Source organism: Rhinolophus ferrumequinum, chromosome 9 (genome assembly GCF_004115265.2).
Source record: "Rhinolophus ferrumequinum isolate MPI-CBG mRhiFer1 chromosome 9, mRhiFer1_v1.p, whole genome shotgun sequence".
Classification (NCBI taxonomy): Eukaryota; Metazoa; Chordata; class Mammalia; order Chiroptera; family Rhinolophidae; genus Rhinolophus; species Rhinolophus ferrumequinum.
This window is the reverse complement of record NC_046292.1, coordinates 2039739-2058436: the sequence shown is the minus strand read 5'-3', so window position 1 is coordinate 2058436 and position 18698 is coordinate 2039739. Positions and strand designations below refer to the sequence as shown.

Genomic DNA, 18698 nt, shown 5'->3' with positions numbered 1-18698 from the left:
ATGTATAAAATATATGTACACGTTATAAAATGTATTACAAAATATATGTATATACACCATTATGTTTACATACAAACGCATGTTGATAGGTAAGTATATTTACACATAAACCTATTTACATACAAGTATAAATCCATACATAAATACAAATACAGACACACAGAAGGCCCAGTTAAATTTGCATTTCAGATAAGCGGGTAATTTTTTAGTATAAGTATGTACCCTGCAGTATATAGAAATATACCATGGCGTGCCAAAAAAATGTATACAAGTGACACGTTGGTCAAGGTTGTTCAAGCAGTAGTTCGCCATAATCAGAAGTGTCTAGACACTGATGGTAACCCCTTTGACCACCTCTTGTAATTGCAGAAGTCAAAGGTGACTTGTATTCATCTTCTGTTATTGGTATATATTGAGTATTACAATTTTAATAGTTATTTCCTTGTGTATATATATTTTTTGGAACCCTCTGTACTTTTTTTAGACTAAAAAATGATTTGTTGTTTATCTGAAATTCAAACTTTAGTGCTCGTCCTGCATTTTATCTGGTAACTGTGGTTGGAGGGGCCTCGGAAAACACCCGCCCTCCACAACACCCACCCTCCACGCAGCACGAAAATCCCGGGTCTCAAGAAGTCCGTCGGCTCCTTCGCAAACGAACTACAAGTTCCACAATGCTGCGCGGGCGCCCGGGGCCCTGATAGGCCGCGGCCTGCTTCCCGCCTGCCGTCACTTCCGGGCTCGGGGCTGGCGGTTGCGGCGGACGCGCGTAGGATCTCCGGCTCGGGATCCCGTGCAGGGTCCCGAGTGCGGTGTCCCGCGTGGAGGGCGGTGGCCGCCATGAACTTCTCCGAGGTGTTCAAGCTCTCCAGTCAGCTGTGCAAGTTCTCCCCGGACGGCAAGTACCTGGTGAGCGGCCGCGGGGCCTGGGTCGAGGGCGGGCCCTCCGCAGGAGTCGCGTATCTGCCCCGGGTGGCGGGGACCTCCGAATTGGGGAGCCGGGCGGCTGCAGGGCCCGGGGTGGAGGCAGCTCGGACGTCCGAAGGGGCGGGGCCCGTGCAGGTGTTCTAACCAGGGGGCCCGGCAGGTGACCTGGGCACAGGACCTGGATAGGTGCCTTGGGTATGTGCAGCAGACAGGTGAGCTGGGCCGTGGTCCAGGGCAGGGGACCCGGGCAAGTGCTGCAGACATGGTACCCTAGGCAGGGAACTCAGGCAGATGCTGCAGGCAAGGGACCTGGACAGGTGCCACAGACAGGTGATCTGAGCACAGGATCTGGGCAGGTGCCAGCCTCCCTGCACCTGGGTTCCCGTTTGTTGACAGCAGATAAAAAACAGTGCTGTCTGTACACATTTGAAGTCACAGGAGACATCATCCTTTCTTTTGTCACACAAAGGCGAGAATGTCGTTCTGCTGGCTGTAAACCGGTGTAGTGGTGCCACTCGGTTTTGTCATCTTTTCCATTGCTCTTCTCAGGTCTGTGCCTCGTGCCAAATAAATGGTTTAAATAACTAGCATTCTGTGTTTAGATGAGAGTTATCCGCACTGCTGGGATTGGAGCTGTTAGTTTCACGGGTGGCAGAATGGTGCTAAAATCACTGAGTATCTTGTACAGGATACTTATGTTTTGAAATATACCAATATGACCAGCATGTACCCTCAGAATCTTGGGGTGGAGATGGGGGTCAGGTGATCATTGGCATTGGAAAGCCATTAAGAACAAAAACCACGTGTGATAAAAAGTGTACTTAGTTTCATTTATCCTCTATTAACTGATACTTCATGGTTCTTTTTAGGTTGAGCCATTATTCATATTCCGTTTACTCTTGTCTAGGTCTTTGAAAAGATAACTCCCAAATTGCATGTTTGCCTTCTCTATGGCAGTATTATTCTAAATCACATAAAATAGCATTCAGCTACAAAATACAAAATGTCTTCAGTTTCAATGGCACCCCAAAAACCTTGGTACATTTTCCTAAGTGCCCCCCATAAATTCATTTTAAAAAGATCATTTATGAAAACTCCATTGAATTATAAAGAGAAAGGTTATATTTCCTTGCTTAATTTTGGTACGTTTTTAGTTTTTACATCCTGGTCAAAATCTTGAGACACTAGATAACTGTTACTGGAGTCATGTTCTTCTAAGCTGTATCTTAAATGCTGAAGAAGGTAGATCCATGCTGCCATTTTAAATATTGTGCAACCGATTCGATACAGTTTTCCCAAGTGTTCCTACAAATGTTCCCTCTCCTAGTGAATTCACTGTAACTGATCACAAAGCTACAATGTGAAAAGATAAACTTCATGACACATATTTATTCTAATCGTCAGTTGCCTGGCCTGTCTTCTTTTCCATGGAAAATTCATGTGGCTTTTTAAAAAATGGAAGTTCATAAAATACAAACTGATGAGTCTAGGTTGACCTTGATATGTACAAAAGTGACATAATTAACATTTAGAAAGCAGTACTTAATATTTAAACTGTATTGTAACCTATGAGGAGCAGATAAGTGTACTGAAACAAATCATTTGCTTAGATTGATGGATATTAACTCATATGGACATGGAGAAACTGTCTCTCAGAAAACAGTATTAACACATTTTCATAGTCAGTTCTAAGAGTAAGTTAATTGGAGTGTGTAAGAAAAACCAGTGTTCCCTCGTGTGCACCGCCTTTACTGTCACACGACTGCCCACACTCACACTTCTGGTCCCCAAATGTGTGGGGATTTTCCTCCACCAAGTAATTCCATGACTCCAGCTGGGTGTCCTACCATTTAACTCAGTTCTGACACTACCTGGGGCAGTGTCACAGACCCACAGGTGAAGGGCACAGTCCCACAAGACGGCCCCCACTTCAGATGCCAATTGCAAGTAACAGGTACCCAGATTATCTGCAGCTTCTCTCTGACTTGGCTACGAATGGGAGGGTCCCACGACCCCCTCCTCAGTTTCAATTAATTCGCTAACGTGGCTCACAGAACTCAGGGAAACACATCACCAGATTATTAAAGGATATGATGAAGGACACAGAGGAGCAGCCAGATGAAGAGACACATGGGGTGAGGTCTGGGAGGGTCACGAGCAGGAGCTCCTGTCCCTCCCCGTGGAGTTGGGGTGCCCCTCCCTGTGCATGTTCACCCTCCTGGCAGCTCTCTGAACCCTGCCCTGTGGGGTATTTATGGAGAGCCCCTCAGCTAGGCATGATTGCTCATTCACCCCATTTGCACCCCTCTTCCTTCTCAAGGGAATGGGGGTGGTGCTGAAAATTCCAAGGTTTTAATGGCTTGGTTTTCCTGGTGACTCGCCCCCATCCAGGAGCCATCAGGAGCCCACCCAGAGTCCCCTCATTAGAGCAAAAGGCGCTCCTCTCACCCAGGAAGTTCCAAGGGTTTCCGGAGCCCTGAGTCGGGAGCGGGGCGGAGACCAGCATGTGTTCTCTCTGATCTCGCAGGAGACAAATGAACATTTCTGAAGTGTCCTTACATTTGCAGAATTTAAAACACATACACTGTCCTCCTGTTGAGTCTGCTCAGAGCTAGGCTTTGAGAAGGGAGCTGTCGTGTCTGCAGCCCAGCTCGTCACCAACCGTGAGCCCTCGATCCGTCCTCGTCAACTGTCTACAGGTGACAAAACCAGGAGAGGACGCGGGTAGTTCACAGAGCAGCTTTGTCCCTGTGCTGCTTCCTGCTCCCATTCACTTTTTAACATATAATCAAGAAAGGAGTAGAAAACGACTCAAGTAGACGTTTAAAATAATACTTTATACTGGAATATAACAGTTTGAACACCTAGTTTGTGTATTCCAACTTTATCTTTTTATTAGCTCATCTTGTTTTTATTTTATTTTACTTCATTTTTTAAAAAATTTTATGGGGGCATGTTGAGGAATAGTGTTTCCCAGGACCCATCAGCTCCATGTCAAGTCGTTTTCAGTCTAGTTGTGGGGGGAGGTGGGAGCGCAGCTCACTGGCCCATGTGGGACTCGAACCAGCGACCTTGGTGTTATGAGCACTGCGCTCTAACCAACAGAGCCAACCGGCCGCCCCGCTCATCTCATTTTCAGCGTGGACAATGCATTTGGTGTTAAACATGGAACCACCGAGATAGGAGAGAAGGAAGCAGGATTCCTGAACGTGGGGCGTGATGCTGTTTGGAAAACTCCCTCCCTTCGGAGTACAGAACTCGGGCTTTCTTTTCCATTTTTAGGCTTCGTGTGTCCAGTACCGGTTAGTGGTCCGGGATGTGGACACCCTTCAGATCCTTCAGCTGTACACGTGCCTCGACCAGATCCAGCACGTGGAATGGTCGGCCGACTCCCGCTTCATCCTGTGTGCCATGTACAAACGGGGATTGGTGCAGGTACGTGCCTGGTGTGGGGACAGGGCTCTGTTCCCTGCCCTTCTGGTGTGGAAAAAAGGCCGTGCCGCTCAAAGCCAGCTTCCTTTTAAAATTATAAAAGTCCTTTCATCGTTCACATACTTTGAAAATGAGAAAACACTTAAATATTCTTAATCTGTAACCAAAGATAGAATTCAATAACAGGAAGTGTTTATAGACCTTCGTCCAGCAGCTTGGGCATGGTACATTTTGGGAAGTGCTAAGCTGTAGCACTTCATTTCAGACCTAGAGCTTGACTAAATGAGGCCTAGGGATGGCAAAGGGAACAAACCTTTTGAAACGACCACAGAATGAAATCACCAAGAAGTGTGGCTGACTTTTGTGGTACAGTCTGGCACCAGTCCAGATCGTAACAGGGCTTTGTAAAGGTATCCTGTTGGTGGCCAGTTGTTTAAGCTTGATTCCTGCCCTGATTAGTTTGTGATCCTGCGTTTCTGTCTTTTTGGATCTAGGTGTGGTCTTTGGAACAGCCAGAATGGCACTGCAAGATAGACGAGGGGTCGGCAGGCCTGGTGGCTTCCTGCTGGAGCCCAGACGGGCGCCACGTTCTCAACACGACTGAGTTTCACGTGAGTGAGCCCTCAGCACACTTTATTACCCCAGGGAGGTGCCCCCGACTCCTGAGATGGGTCGGGAGCAGGAAAGGGGGTGATTTGTGGAGAAACGTTTATATCTGCAGTCGCCAGCGTGAGAACCGTAACTACTGCGTTTCCCCGAAAATAAGACTGGGTCTTCTTTTAATTTTTGCTCCAAAAGATGCATTAAAGCTTATGTTCAGGGGATGTCATCTTGAAAAATCATGCTAGGGCTTATTTTCTGGTTAGGTCTTATTTTCGGGGAAACACAGTAGGGCTGTTCTATAATCCTTTTGTCCGGTTTTAAAGGAAAATCTGATTTTTTTTTTAATTTTAAATTACATTTTTAAGGACTTAAACAGTTGCTGTAATTCAGCAGTAAAAAACGTACTTCAATACGAACGGTTAAGACGTCTGCCCTGGGCTGGCGGTAACTGCATCAGGTGTTTGTTCCCCAAACCCTGGCGCCCACCCTGTAGTGTCGGGCTCTGTGGGGAGGCCTGGGCCCCAGGGGAACGGGTGAAATCTGATACGGAATCCGCGATGGCTCAGGTGGTCTGAGCACATCTCCTAAGTTCCCCAGTTAGGGAACCTGGCCTGTGTGGGTGTTTAGGTGGAAGGTCTTTGGTGTCAGCAGTGTGTTTTTGTAAATGTACAGAAACGCCCAGCCCCGTTCATGTGCTTTGGAGGTGGCGTTCTGACCCAGCGCTTGGGTCTCTTGTTGCTCTTGAACTCCAGGCTCCGCCAGGCGCAGACTCCAGAGGTGACAGCCCGTGCATGGGCCCGAGGCGCACTTATTCCCGGCAGTGAGAATACAAGTGTGTTTGTCACTCAGCATTTTCACGGTGGCGCCGTCTGGTATAAATTCCGTCCAACTGGGAGCGAGGGCTCAGCTCACTGCTTCTGGGAGCCCTGTGGCTTCCCGTGCTTTGTGTTTCCGTCTTCAGGCGTCCTGGAGACCTGGTGCCTGCCGATGGAGGCTGTGGGAGAGCGAGGCAGGCGGCAGGCGGCCCCTTGGCTTCTGTGCCCTGGACACGCTGGTGTGTCGGGCTCTCAGCGCCAGGTTTTCAGACACGCTCACCGGAGCTTCTGTGTAGCCCCCTCCAGTAGTCTTTGTCCTTAGCGTTGTTTGGGCCAAAACGCAGCCTCCCACCAGGCACGTGGCACTGGACCCCTGCCTGCTGTGGGGTACCGGGAGGAGAAATCAGTTCCTTCAGACAGGGCCTGGCGCAGTGAGCGTGGAGGGTGGCCTGAGGACAGGATGCCACATGCTGAGAGCCTCTGCCCCCCACCCGACCCCCAGGAACTCCCGGTTGCTCCCGCATTTCCTCTTAATCGTGTCCTCGTCCTTGCTTTTCTTGAGGGTCTCATGTGTGAGTTTCTCTGAGAGTATGTGTATCTGTGTGAGCGTATGTGAGTGTGTGTGTGTGTGTGTGTGTGTGTAGACACTCCTGTTGGTTTGCATCTGTTTCCAGTTTATTCACACGCATTTGTACTCTGTGTTGCTCTTGAGATTCATCTGTGTTGCTGATATGTCTGGCTCTTGCGTTCCTTGTGGGAAAAATCACACCCAGGTTCCTGATCCATTCTGCCTTTCTTTGCCGGGCTCTTGAGTTGTTACAAGCTGTGTTGCTGCTGCCACTGGGAGTGTTTTGTCCGTGTCCCTGGTGATCCTCTGGAGACGGTCTCTCCAGGATGTAACCTGGGGGTTGCCTGCTTTTAGGAGATGGTATCCAGCTGTCCACAGTGTTTATATCAGGATTTAAAATGATTGTCAGTGCAGTAGAGCTGCGGCGGTATTGCATTTTGGTTTTGATTTTCATTTCTCTAGTTGTTAGTGAGGTGGAGTGCTTCCAAAGCTTGTTTTACACACACACACGGTTTACATCTGTGGCTCAGGTCCATGTAGGGTTTATTGTGGTATTTTTTTCTTTTATGATTTGAACACTTTGTGCCTAAAGAAATCCATACTCAACCCAAGATCAGCGTTTCTTCTGTGTTCGTCCAGAAGTTTGTGGTTTGGCGACTAAGTTTAGATATATGGTCCCTTTTGAATGTATATCTTTTTCCACTTTGCACTTTGTCAGGAATCACACAGTTGCCAGTCTGTGTGTGCGTCCGTTTCCGGACTCCGTCTTGTTCCGTTGATCCGTTTGTCTGTCTTTGTGCCAATGCCACATCCTCCTGATTTTGACACCTTTATAGTAAGTCTGGAGTCCAAAACCAGTGTGAGCTTTCCAATTTTGTCCTTTCTCAAAGTCATTTTGGCTATTCTTGGTCCTTTGCATTTCCATATCAACTTTAGAATGAATTTGTCGATTTGTTTGTAAAAATCCTGCTGGGATTTTTTTGGTTGAGATTGCATTGAAATTAAAATTTTTCTCAGCAGTGATTTCATGGGATAGCTCTTGCACATTTTTTATAAAATTTATTCCTAAGTCTTAAGTTCTGCTGTTCCACTCTTGACCATTTGCGTTGGTGCCGGGGCCCGCCCGTCTTGGCTCTGGAGCCCTCACTCAGGTAGATACGGGTAAAGACGCCGGCATTTGACCGCTCAGTAGATTCCCCCACAGCTGTGCCGTGGAGACCGAACATCCCGGGGCTTTCTTGCACAAAGAGGTTCCTCGGACAAAAGAACCGTTTTACGTGTATCCCAGTATGAACACTGGTTACTTTGAAATTGTGACCTAAACTGCATTTGTCCTTAACTTTGTGTCACTCGAGTAATGTTGTTATGAAACGATGACCGCGTATGGACAGCATTGGACTTCCAGTAAGAACCTGAGCCTCGACCTGGGAGCTGCCCTTCCGAGGGAGGACAGCCTGGAACCACCGACGTTAGCTGCGCGCTCGGTCTCCTGCTTGGGTGCCGACACCTGGCTTGGGTTTGGGGTCTCTGGACATGTGGCTGCATCGTCTGCTTTCTCTCCCCCCGACAGCTGCGGATCACCGTCTGGTCGCTGTGCACGAAATCTGTGTCTTACATTAAATACCCCAAAGCCTGTCAGCAGGGTGAGTCCGGCCAGTCCCCCCGGAAGCTGGCTCTGGGTGGCTCTTTGGGGGCTCTCTGACCTTCTCATCGCGGGAAATTTCAGACACAGGCTAAAGTAGCCTCACAGTGGATCAGCTCACTGCCCGTCTTTTCCTCTGTACCTCCTCCCCACCCCCGATTATTTTAAAGCATGTCCCAGACCTCCTGCTGTTCCATCTGTAAATATTTCCACGGATCTCTAGAAGACAGGGATTTCCCTTTTACAATAAATGATAGCGACTACAGAGGGTCCTGTCTGAGGGACATCCAAGACGAAGGACCTTGCACGTAGTTCTCTGTGCCTCTGTGAAGGGCTGGGGATTTACGTCCCTCCCAGTTCCTGTCTGTCAGGGGACCCCGCCTCACGCTCAGATTCTGGACTTTAAATCTTCTGTTGACTAAATCTGTGATCTCTGTAGAGGGAAATGGTGACCTGTCCCATCTGGACATCCCAGAGGAGGGATAAGGGACAAGTGTCCTCTGAGCCATCAGGGAGAAGGGGGAAACTCAGACGCATGTCACCTCTGTGACTTAAGTGGCCCCCTGAGAGGTGCTTGGGTGTCCCCTCGAATCCCTAAGTTCCAATGAAGAGTCCTGCACTTAATAAGCAGGGAAGCATGATGTACTTTGAGAGCTTTTTCTGTTTCTTTCTGTTGCTCCCAGCAGGTTGGACGCTGCATTTGATTGAAATGCAGCTATACATTTATTATTTATTTCTATAGTTGGAATACTAGTGTCTCTCCAGATGGCAGGCACATTTCTTGAGTGGAAACGACAGTTATATTATTTAGGTGTCCTTTTGACGCATGAAGTATGAAGTGTGACCTAGGGCTTTTAAGCTGATACAGAACTGGAAAATATAGCTTAACATTTCAACTCAAGTTTATTTCCAAATTCTTATCTTAAATTTACTTCTTCCAAATAATTAAATTCAAAAGTAAAAATAAATGTAGTGACAAGCTGGCTTCCCACGAGCTGGGTATCTTACAATTTATTTTCTAAAAAGAGGGCGCTCCGTGAGGTGCTGCATTTTTCCATAACCGTCTGTGGCTCGTGTGTCTCACAGATTCCCTGGCGGGTCAGTTTTGGGGTGAGCGCACAGGCGCCTCAGCCGGCCAGCTGTGCTCACTGCGTCACCCCGCCCCGTAAACACACTCCTTGTCCAGGAAACTGTCTGCTGGGACTACGCCCCTTGCTTCTGACCTTTGCTTTCTTTTTGTCATTCCTCCTTGAAATGACCACTGCAGTGTCTCCTGTTTGGCTCCTTGATTTGGCGCCCTTTCCTCTTCCTGGCAGGAATCTCCTTTTCCAGGGACGGCCGCTACCTGGCCTTGGCCGAGAGGCGGGACTGCAAGGACTACGTGAGCATCTTCGTCTGCAGCGACTGGCAGCTGCTGCGGGTGAGACAGTGCTCTCCCAGCAGGATGAGCTGGCGGCCGAGCGGACAGGACACGGACTGGGTGCCCCGTGTGCTCTTTTCAGCTCTCAGGGCCCCTTCATGTCGTTTGGGGAAATGTGACTTCCTATCTGCAAAGGGCAAGGTCTGGCGTATGACTGCAAGTGACGCCCACAGCGGTAAAGCGTTTCTGAGCCTCGGTGCTGTGTGTGAAGTTACTGTGCCATCGAACGGGAGCCTTCTCCTTTTCTATTAGTTTAATGGTATTTGCACGTGTGTTGCTTTATCACGAAGGGGTGTGAACTTGAATTTAGCTGGTGAGTGCGTGCATTGGTCAAGACTCCTAGAGGGGCCGAGGGGCCCGGGGTTCAGAGCCCTCCCTGGAGGTGCTCAGGGCGGAAGGCAGGGCAGAGACCGGGCTGAGGCAGAGAAGCCTCTGGAATACCATCAGAGCCCCAGACGCCTCGTCAGCCCTGAGTCTGTGGAGAAGAGGGGAAGGGAGACCGCGGCAGGCCGCGCCCGCAGGGCTGGCAAGGGGCCGTGAGCTGGCTCCCCGCAAGCTGGATTTTAACAGGAAAGACAGACTTGTAGGCATTTGTGCCCCTTTCTGTCTGAGGAAACGGAATGCTGGCAGTGTTAAAACGTGTACAACACAGTTACACAGCAGCGTGTTTTCTAGTTGAGCCCGTTTCGCGCTCTTCCCTTCACAGCACTTTGATGCTGACACCCAGGACCTCGCGGGCATCGAGTGGGCCCCGAACGGCTGTGTGCTGGCCGCGTGGGACACCTGTCTGGAGGTGGGAGCCTCCCTGTGTTCATCTGATGCTCTGAATGCTGCCGCTACCAACCCCGGGTCCCCTTGTTCCGCAAGTCTCACCACTCGCTTCTCTGGTCACCCTCTCACCTCACAGCCCGTCTCCTGGTGTCAGCCGCACTCTTTCCCTTGTCTCCGCCTGTCTGTCCGTCTCACGCATTCTGGGAGGCTGGCTTTTACCTGCTGCAGGTTAGTGTGACCTTACAGAGTGAGTGGACTGTCTCGCCCGCAGTATAAGATTCTGCTCTACTCCCTGGACGGCCGGCTGTTGTCAGCGTACTGTGCTTACGAGTGGTCCCTGGGCATCAAGTCCGTGGCCTGGAGCCCCAGCAGTCAGTTCCTGGCGGTCGGGAGCTACGACGGGAAGGTGGGAAGAGCGCCCGCCCGCAGTGGAGCCCGCGGCCCAGCGCATGCGGCCGGCGGTCTCACCGCGCGTGGTGCTCTCCTCAGGTGCGCGTTCTGAATCACGTGACGTGGAAGGTGATCACAGAGTTTGGGCATCCTGCAACCATTAGTGACCCCAAAATAGTAAGTGGAGGTGTTTCTGTTTGAGCAGCGTTTGAGGGGTTGGGTAGAAACCACGTTTTCACTTGACCTCATTGGTTGTGCTATAGGAGCTTCCGTCACCATAAACTAGGGACTGCAGCATGTCACATGGCACACTGCCCCTGGCCTTTGCTTTTCCTGTTTACATTCTCAGGATGGGCAGCAGTGCCCTGGCCCTGCCTCTGCTCCTACCCAATGGCCCATTTCAGGTCTGCTCCTGCTCTCTGCACAGCACCCCAGGTCCCCTGCTGGCCAGTGCTGGACTCTGGGCCACGGTCGGAAAAGAGCTGACAGACCCCCTGCCCTGTGGAGTGTGGGGGCCAAGGCTCGGGGAGCCGGGTGTCTTCCCCGGGTGGGCAGGACGGCTGCCTACCAAGGGATGGCTGAGGCAAGATCTGGGGAGCTGGTGTTTCAGGCAGTGGGAACAGGAAGTGCAAAGGTCCTGAGGCGAGAATGTGTCCATTCATTCAGCAGGCATGGGGCAGCTGGGACAGAGAGAAACCTTGGCCTTGTGGGGACAGCTGAGGACCCAGACAGGAGCCCTGGTCTTGGGGAGTTTGCTCACAGATGAGAGGCCTGAGTAAGAGACAGGGAAGGTGGTGGGGCTGCACGGACAGCTTGCGGTCAGGTGGCCCTGGGGCCGCGGTGTTCAAGTACAGACAGGAGGGGGAGGGGCCGGCAGGAGGGAGTTGGAGCTGCCGGAGGCCAGTCACAGCCAGCTGACCTCAGGCCTCCAAGGACTTAATTCCTGGGGCGTCGGTTGCCTGCCTGTGACCTGCAACCCAGCCTGGGCTGCTTGCCCTTTGCCTGTCAGGCCTCAGGTCACAGATGCCCCTTGTTCTCTGGGCCTGTCACTTGTCACCACTGAGATGCTTACGTTTGCTCACTGGCCGTGACCAGCTATGGCAGACAAGACCCGCTGTCGCCTCCGTTCTTACGGCTGGCAGGTGGAACCCACGTTGTGAACCCACGAGTAGCGATGTCCCTGTGTCCCCGTACCCTTCTCCTGTGTTTGGGTCAGACATCACTGGCACTGAGTGCTGCCACCGCCCCTGCCTGCCCACCCTGTCTTCCAGGTGGTGTACAAGGAAGCCGAGAAGAGCCTGCAGCGGGCGCTGGGCCGCCCTGCCTGCCCCCCGCCCAGGGCCGCTGAGAGCAAATGTGAGCAGTGGGAGGGGCTTGTTCCCTTTTCTTTTCTTTATGAGAAAGAGGCCCAGGTGGATTTCAGATACCCTTAGTTTTCTTAAAAACACATTTTCCCTTCCCTGTAATCCCTCGTGGCCTGTCTCCACTGTGAATCAGACCACCTGGGCGTGGCTTTTGTTAATCGAATATAAATTCTGGAAATCCAAATTTGGCAGCTGGCGCTCTGGGGACCATGTTTTAAGGATAATAAAAAATGTTTTTGGATGAGCGACAGCGGCAGGAGGTCAGTGGGAAAGGGCCTGGCCTGGGGCGGCAGAGCTTGTTCTGGGCCCCGGGCCATGTGGCCAGTCCCTGGTGCCTTGGTGTTATCTGTGAAATGGGCATCAGATAAGCTTTAAGTGGAGAGGGTGCTGGGACAGCTACCAGGCCCAGAACACGGCCCATCCCGGGCTCTGAATGCTCACAGGCTCTGCAAGTGGCCCCGAATCTGTGAGCACACTTACCTGCACGAGCTTTATCATCCGTCTATAACCTCACACTTCTGGTTTGGTGATGCTTCTTGCTTTTAAGACTATATTTTAGAGCAGTTTTAGATTAACAACAAAATTGAGGGGAAGGCAGAGATTTCCCGTAGGGCCTCCGAACTCCATTTGCACAGCCTCCCCCACCAGAGTGGGACATTTGTCACAGTGGGTGAACCTGTATTGACATGTGTCTATAATACCACACAGCGTATTTTCACTTCCCTAAAACTCTCTCTGCGCTCTACACGCTTTTTCTATCTCTGAAAAGTCTAAAGATAGAATATTGAAGGTGAGACTGAAACAGCTTGTAAACTAAGATGCCGGGAGTGGGAAGACGGCAGGGTGCCCAGGCGGCGGGTGGGGGGTCCTGGAGCCCGAGGCTGGGGGGGGCAGCCTCCCCTCGGCCTCCCGACCAGAGCCCTGATTTCCACAGAGTTTTGCCCCAATGCGTTCAAGGTCACGTCCTCGTCTCCTGGGTCAGAAGTGAGGGTTGCGGTACGGGTGTGGGGGGCCCCGACGCCACCGCAGCTTCAGGTGCTGCGCTGAGCCAGCCGCGTCAGGCCTCCCTTCTCGTTGTAGATGAGATCGCCTCGGTGCCAGTGTCCTTACAGACTGTGAAACCCGCTGCCGACAGAGCCAACCCGAGAGTCGGCGTGGGGGCACTGGCCTTCAGTTCGGACAACTACTTCCTGGCCACGCGGAATGGTCAGTGCAGTAGCCCCCCGTCATGTCCACTCTGTTTCCTCCAGTCCCCGCCACACACACGGCTCCTGCCCGTGGCGTCCCCCAGCTTTCTGCGGAACCGGCTCTTCTGCCCACAGAAGCTTCCAGGGCACGGGGCTTCGTCAGCCGCTCTGCCCAGTGCCCTCTCCTGTCCGCTCACTCCTTCCTGTTTGGGAAGGACCAGGATCCAGGCCCTACTACAGCCGTGGCCTCTTCGTATAAAAAGGGTTTTTACATTTTTAAAGGGTTTAAAAAAGCCCCAAAACATGCCCGTGTGACTGAGAAGCCTGAGGGGTCCATGGGCCCCAGTACAGACCCGGGAGCACTGAGGTCATCCCCGGGGTCCAGTGCCCCCCAGTCCTGCCTTAGTGACCGTTGTCAGGTGTCAGTATCAGAGCCGGGGCTGGGGGGTGACCTGTGTGCCTGTCCACATCTTCCGTCCTCAGACAACGTCCCGAACGCCGTCTGGATCTGGGACATACAGAAGCTGAGACTGTTCGCAGTGCTCGAGCAGCTGTCCCCTGTGCGTGCCTTCCAGTGGGACCCACAGCAGCCCCGCCTGGCCATCTGCACGGGAGGCAGCAAGGTGTACGTGTGGTCGCCGGCGGGCTGCGTGTCGGTGCAGGTGCCTGGGGAAGGTGAGCACAGGGCCCTGGGCGGACACTGTGCTTCCCTGGGTCACTGTCGGGACAGTGGTGCTCGTCCCAGAAACCTTAAGGGCCACGTGCCAGGGCCGCGGCTCTAAGCTCTGGGATAGGAAGAGGGCCACCGAATGGAGGCGGCTTTTGGAGTCTAGCTGGGTCATCTCTCCTGTCCGCGCACCCCAGGGGCTCTGGCCTGTCCCGCTCTGACCCTCTGGCCACCTGTCTCTCTCCAGGTGACTTTCAGGTGCTTTCTCTGTGCTGGCATTTAAATGGGGACTCACTGGCCCTCCTCAGCAAGGACCACTTCTGCCTGTGTTTCCTGGAGACAGAGGCTGGGGTTCACACAGCCTTCCGACCGCCGGACCACTGCACGTAGGATGTGTGTCAGCCACCCGTGTGAAGTGGAAGGACACTCGGCACGTGTCCGCTGTGGGGAAGGAAAGGGCTTCTGGGGGCAGCTCCCACCACAGCGGTCTAACTGCCATGACTGATTTGTCTATAGCAACGCCTGTTGTAAATATGTATGGTATACTGTAATTTTTATTATTTAAAATAAATATTTACTGATTTATAGAGCGGCTGCTGCTGGTTGTCCGGAAAGGTCTGGGTCACAGGAAGGTTTCCTAGGTTAGCTGTAAGGGTTTGGTTCACTGAGGAACTGAGGAACTGAGGAAAGTAACGAGCCCCCAGCAGCAGGCCCCTAGGTACCCTGCTCTCGCTATGAGCTCCCGTTCTGTCACTGACGCTGGGTCTCACGTGGTCTGTTCTGGAGTGTGGGGAGGGCAGCACCACAAAGGTCATCCCACGCTGCTGAGTGGGCTCCACAGGGCATCTCCACATGGCCACCACCCAGCACCTGCGGGCTCTGGATTTAGGTGCTTCTGCCAGGCAGCCCGATGAGTCAGGTCCCACCCCGGGATCCGTCCTGGTTAAAGCTACACTGCGTACCCCTCACTACCTGTTGTCCCCCAGAGAGCTGCTGGTACGGAGCCCCAGCAGAGCCCTCTGGCTGCGGGATGGGCTCTCAAAGCGAGTGGAGAAGACAGGAAGCTTTAAAATGCACTCCTGTAAGAGGTAACTCTCCTGGCTGTTGCATCCGTTTTAATAACTTCAAATAAGGACCACCACCCACTCGATTCTAACTGTCTTTACTGCGAGACCAAAAGCCAAGTCTCAGGAGCAGGCGCAGTTCTGAGGCGGCCTTCCAACTCGGACAGGCTACTGCGTTCAGGACATGGGTCAGGGGTCACATCCACGCCAAGGACAGCGACACCAGGGCCAAGAGTGAAGGTGGAACCTGCGAGCCAGCACTTAAAGTTGACCGGTAAGTGCTTCCGGTCACAGGGCAAGCTGGACGGGGCAGGGTGGCAGGGAGGTCCTCACGGTGACATGTTCCACGGGCACACGGAGGCCCGGGCAAGACCCCGAAGAAGTCTGTGCCCGCGTGGGAGCTGCTTCATGAGGACCTAAGGTGGCTCCTTCTTTAAAGTGCATCTTTAAAAGTGAACGAAGCAATTCCCTTTTAAAATACGAAGGTGACAGTACAAACTTGGAATACACAGTTGTCAAAACTGTGTGCAAAGAACTATTAGGGTGACTTTCTCCGATTAATTGCTCTAAAATGATTTCCTGCAAACCTTGGGCCTGAGGAAGATGCCACAAGTATTCATGTAGGTTCATTTTAGACAAAGTGGGACTTCAGATCACTTATTTACACAAAAGCAACTGTCCCTTCAAGAGCTGACAAGGCAGACCATCTCCTGCTTAGTTCAGCAGGCTGCTGGCTTCTTCCGTATCTAGCTTTTAAAAAGTCATTACATTTCCAAATACAAAACTGGACACCAAGTGTAAACTTATTTGCGACTACGGGCACTGGGTGTGCAGCGCCTGGAGCACCGGCCGGCACCACCGGGCACAGGCGGGACGTCCTCGTGGAATCACGTTTATGAACATGCTGAGGGCGGGGTGGGGCGGACGGAGAAGCCGAATGGAAACCGAGGTTCCAGAAGCTGGCCCAGCAGCCAGCAGGGACAGCCAGGTCCATTTTGCTTTTGCCTGTGGCTCATATTACCAGATGTCCACATCCACCGGAACATGTAATTCATTTGACTGTCCGAACGCACTCAGACCCCTAACAGGAAGTGGCCCCGTCCCGGGCCCCGTGCCGGCCCACGTCCCCACGCCGCCCGGCGCTCCCCGCAGGCCCGACGTGGCGCCTAGAAGCCTATCTTGCCTCTGGCCATGGAGTAGCCCAGCTTGGCCTCATTGTTGATGAAGGACACCAGCCCCACGTACGTCTCGATTGTGAGGGGCTGCTCCACGACCAGCGCGCCGCCCGCCTGTCCCGGCAAAGGACTCTCTTTCTGGGCTTTTTTGACAGCTTGGATTAGCAGAGCTTTGAAGCTTTCCAACTTTAAAGAGAGAGAGAAAACGGAGCTGATGAGGGTGACCCGCGAAAGGAAAACCCCTCCCATGCCACCCGGTCAGTGCCAGCCCCTCGTCCCCCGCTGTGAGGAGGGGCCTTTCCAGCCACATTCTGGTGGCCCCCCAGCTCACCCCAACACGGCTCCCTGGGAGCGCCAGCCCTCACCTGTGCTCACCTGTGCAGACCACACCCAGTGCTCACGGCGCCTTGCTCTCCACAGGTCTGCGTGGTTTCGCCATGGCCAACTACCTCAACTTGACCGACCCGAGCCTCCCTGCCCCCGCCCCCCAGGCCAGGAAGCAGGCCAAGGTGCACAGCTGCCTAACAGGGGACGCCGCTGGGCCCAGACTCTGCTCTCACACTCGCCCCAAAGCGCTTCTGGGCCCTCGTTCAAGACAGTGATTATGGCCATGGGCCACGTGATAAAGCTACGCTGACCAGCAGCCACCAGCAGCCACCTGCCGCATGGGGCTATTTAAATGTAAGCCACCTGAAATTATTAAAATGTAAGTTTACTTCCTATTTTACCAGCCACGCTTCAAATGCTCGGCAGCCACATGTGGCCAGCATACTGGGTGCTGTTGCTATCACGGTCTGTCTTACTTGGCACAGAGACGCGGTTTTCTCATCCACGCCGGCCATCGGGTGCTCGATGAACGTGGCGTAGGGCACATTGGTGGACCAGGGGTTCCATCTGTTTATGAACGAAGGGCGGCTCTGCTTGTCCCACTGAATGCGAATCCCCAAACCTTCTCGCCTGCCGAGTTAGAAGAAATGAAACGACTTCACCTAGCAGGTCACGGTCTCCAGGCCTTCCACAGAGGCCTGGTCAATGCGGGTGTGACATTAAAAAGCGATTCCCTGTTTAAGACAAGACCGATGATACTTCACAACGGAAAACGACTGGGGGCTCGAGACGTACCTGCCCCCAGTCACAATGGCTGAGTACTTGTAAATAAGAGCCACTGAATCTATCGTTTAAGCTCAACTTACTCTTCACACATTTGTAAAACCTAACAGGCAACGGGAATAACGTACATTCCAGAGGCACTCACTAAACGAATGACAGTTCGTAACTTTAAGGCCTTTTTCCTGAATGTCTTCACTGATTAACACTTTCAGCTCTCCTCTGCTTCCCGACTTCCCTGTCCCAATCTCGACCTCTGAACTCTGAAATACACCAAGTCAACTGACTACAGTAGTATCTCAGTTTCTCGTATTTCAGAAAATGCCCCTAAAGCATGAGCATCAGCTCTTGTAAGTTGCCTTTGAAACACTTTCTAACGTACCTAACCTTCCGTGGTATCTGTACACCGAAGTGGTGTACTACTTGTGTGTGTGTGTGATTCAGCAAAGCAGACCTGACAGGACTGGTGTACTCCTTTCCTGGCCAGAGAGAAAGTGCTGTGTGGTCCTTATCTGAAGAATATCCACATCAAGTCTACTTCAATGTATCCTGAATTCATTTGACTGCAAGCCTAATAGCTGCTTTTGGTGCCAGAATTCCTTTTAATGCACTTGGCTGCCCAGAAGTCATTGGCTTCTATTCTGAGAAACTCCACTGACTTTGGAGCTGAGGCTTTCGTGTCTCCATATAACGGCAGACACAAGAAGGGGCTGGTTTTAGAAGGGATGGTTGCAAGGCCCTGCTGCTGGGCTCTGTGTTGAACGGACTTACTTGTTGAGCGATTTCGGGGGAAACTGGAATTCTCCGCAGGATATGGTATCCACCGCATTTAAAGAGATGCGGACCACCTGCTCACAACGCAGGCTGACGAAGTCGTACTTGCAGATGAGCAGCGCCTGGTCGGTGATGAGCACCAGCCGTTCCTTCTCGTTGTTCCAGTGATCAACTCTGTGGACACCAAGATGAGTCACCTCTGCGCACACGGGCTGGCTGCGGTGCGTGCGCTCGGGTCGCGATCAGGGCCGGGGGTGCCCCCACCCAGGTCGTGGCCCCGCTTACTCGGTCAGTAGCCACACCCCCTGGATGTTGCCGTCCTCCACGGGCCGGACCACCACGCGGATCTCGTCCACTGCCTGCTCGATGGTGCCGGGCTGCGCGCGGTCACAGGGAGGGGGTCACTCTCCGTCCCCCCTAGTCCCTCTCCCCGCCCACCGCTCCCCTCCCATGGCCCCCTTCCCGGGCCTGGTTCCGGCCTCACCCGGAACACGAAGTACTCCTTGACACGGGCGCGGCGCGTGGGGTCGTGGATGCTGAGCGGCCACAGCGTCTGTCGCAGCGGCGTGCCCGCCCCAGGCCGCCCTCCGCCCGCGCCGCTGCCGCCTGCCCCGACCTCCTCGCCCGCCGCCAGCAGCGCCGTGGGGCTCGTGCCCGCTGAGTCCACGGAGTCTCGCAGCTGCAGCATCGCGGCGCCAGCCGCCCACCCGAAATCCCGACCTGTACTCGACACAAACACCGTCGCCGCCACCGCCCGCCGGGCACTCGGCTCGGCCCCGTCCCCGGACCCGC

The 18698-nt window shown here is 52.9% G+C and overlaps 2 protein-coding genes across 3 annotated transcripts; one reads left to right on the top strand and one right to left on the bottom strand.

The window, feature by feature from the left end:
- The first annotated feature begins 715 nt into the window (after positions 1–715).
- On the top strand, positions 716–14371 carry WRAP73 (WD repeat containing, antisense to TP73). Of its 2 annotated transcripts, XM_033114440.1 has the most exons (13): positions 2992–3062; positions 3495–3626; positions 4210–4362; positions 4854–4970; positions 7916–7988; positions 9304–9407; positions 10114–10200; positions 10450–10584; positions 10668–10745; positions 11840–11924; positions 13013–13138; positions 13603–13794; positions 14034–14371. In XM_033114440.1, exons 3-13 carry the CDS (start codon positions 4339–4341, stop codon positions 14174–14176), a joined length of 1164 nt encoding a protein of 387 aa, XP_032970331.1. In that variant the 5' UTR covers positions 2992–3062; positions 3495–3626; positions 4210–4338; the 3' UTR covers positions 14177–14371. The 2 variants fall into 2 exon arrangements, with proteins under 2 accessions (XP_032970330.1, XP_032970331.1); XM_033114439.1 differs by lacking the exons at positions 2992–3062; positions 3495–3626 and adding an exon at positions 716–909.
- Positions 14372–14932: 561 nt separating this feature from the next.
- On the bottom strand, positions 14933–18698 carry TPRG1L (tumor protein p63 regulated 1 like). Its single transcript, XM_033114438.1, has 5 exons — positions 18391–18698; positions 18192–18283; positions 17904–18080; positions 16829–16982; positions 14933–16211 (listed from the first exon to the last, which is right to left on the bottom strand). Exons 1-5 carry the CDS (start codon positions 18592–18594, stop codon positions 16017–16019), a joined length of 822 nt encoding a protein of 273 aa, XP_032970329.1. The 5' UTR covers positions 18595–18698; the 3' UTR covers positions 14933–16016.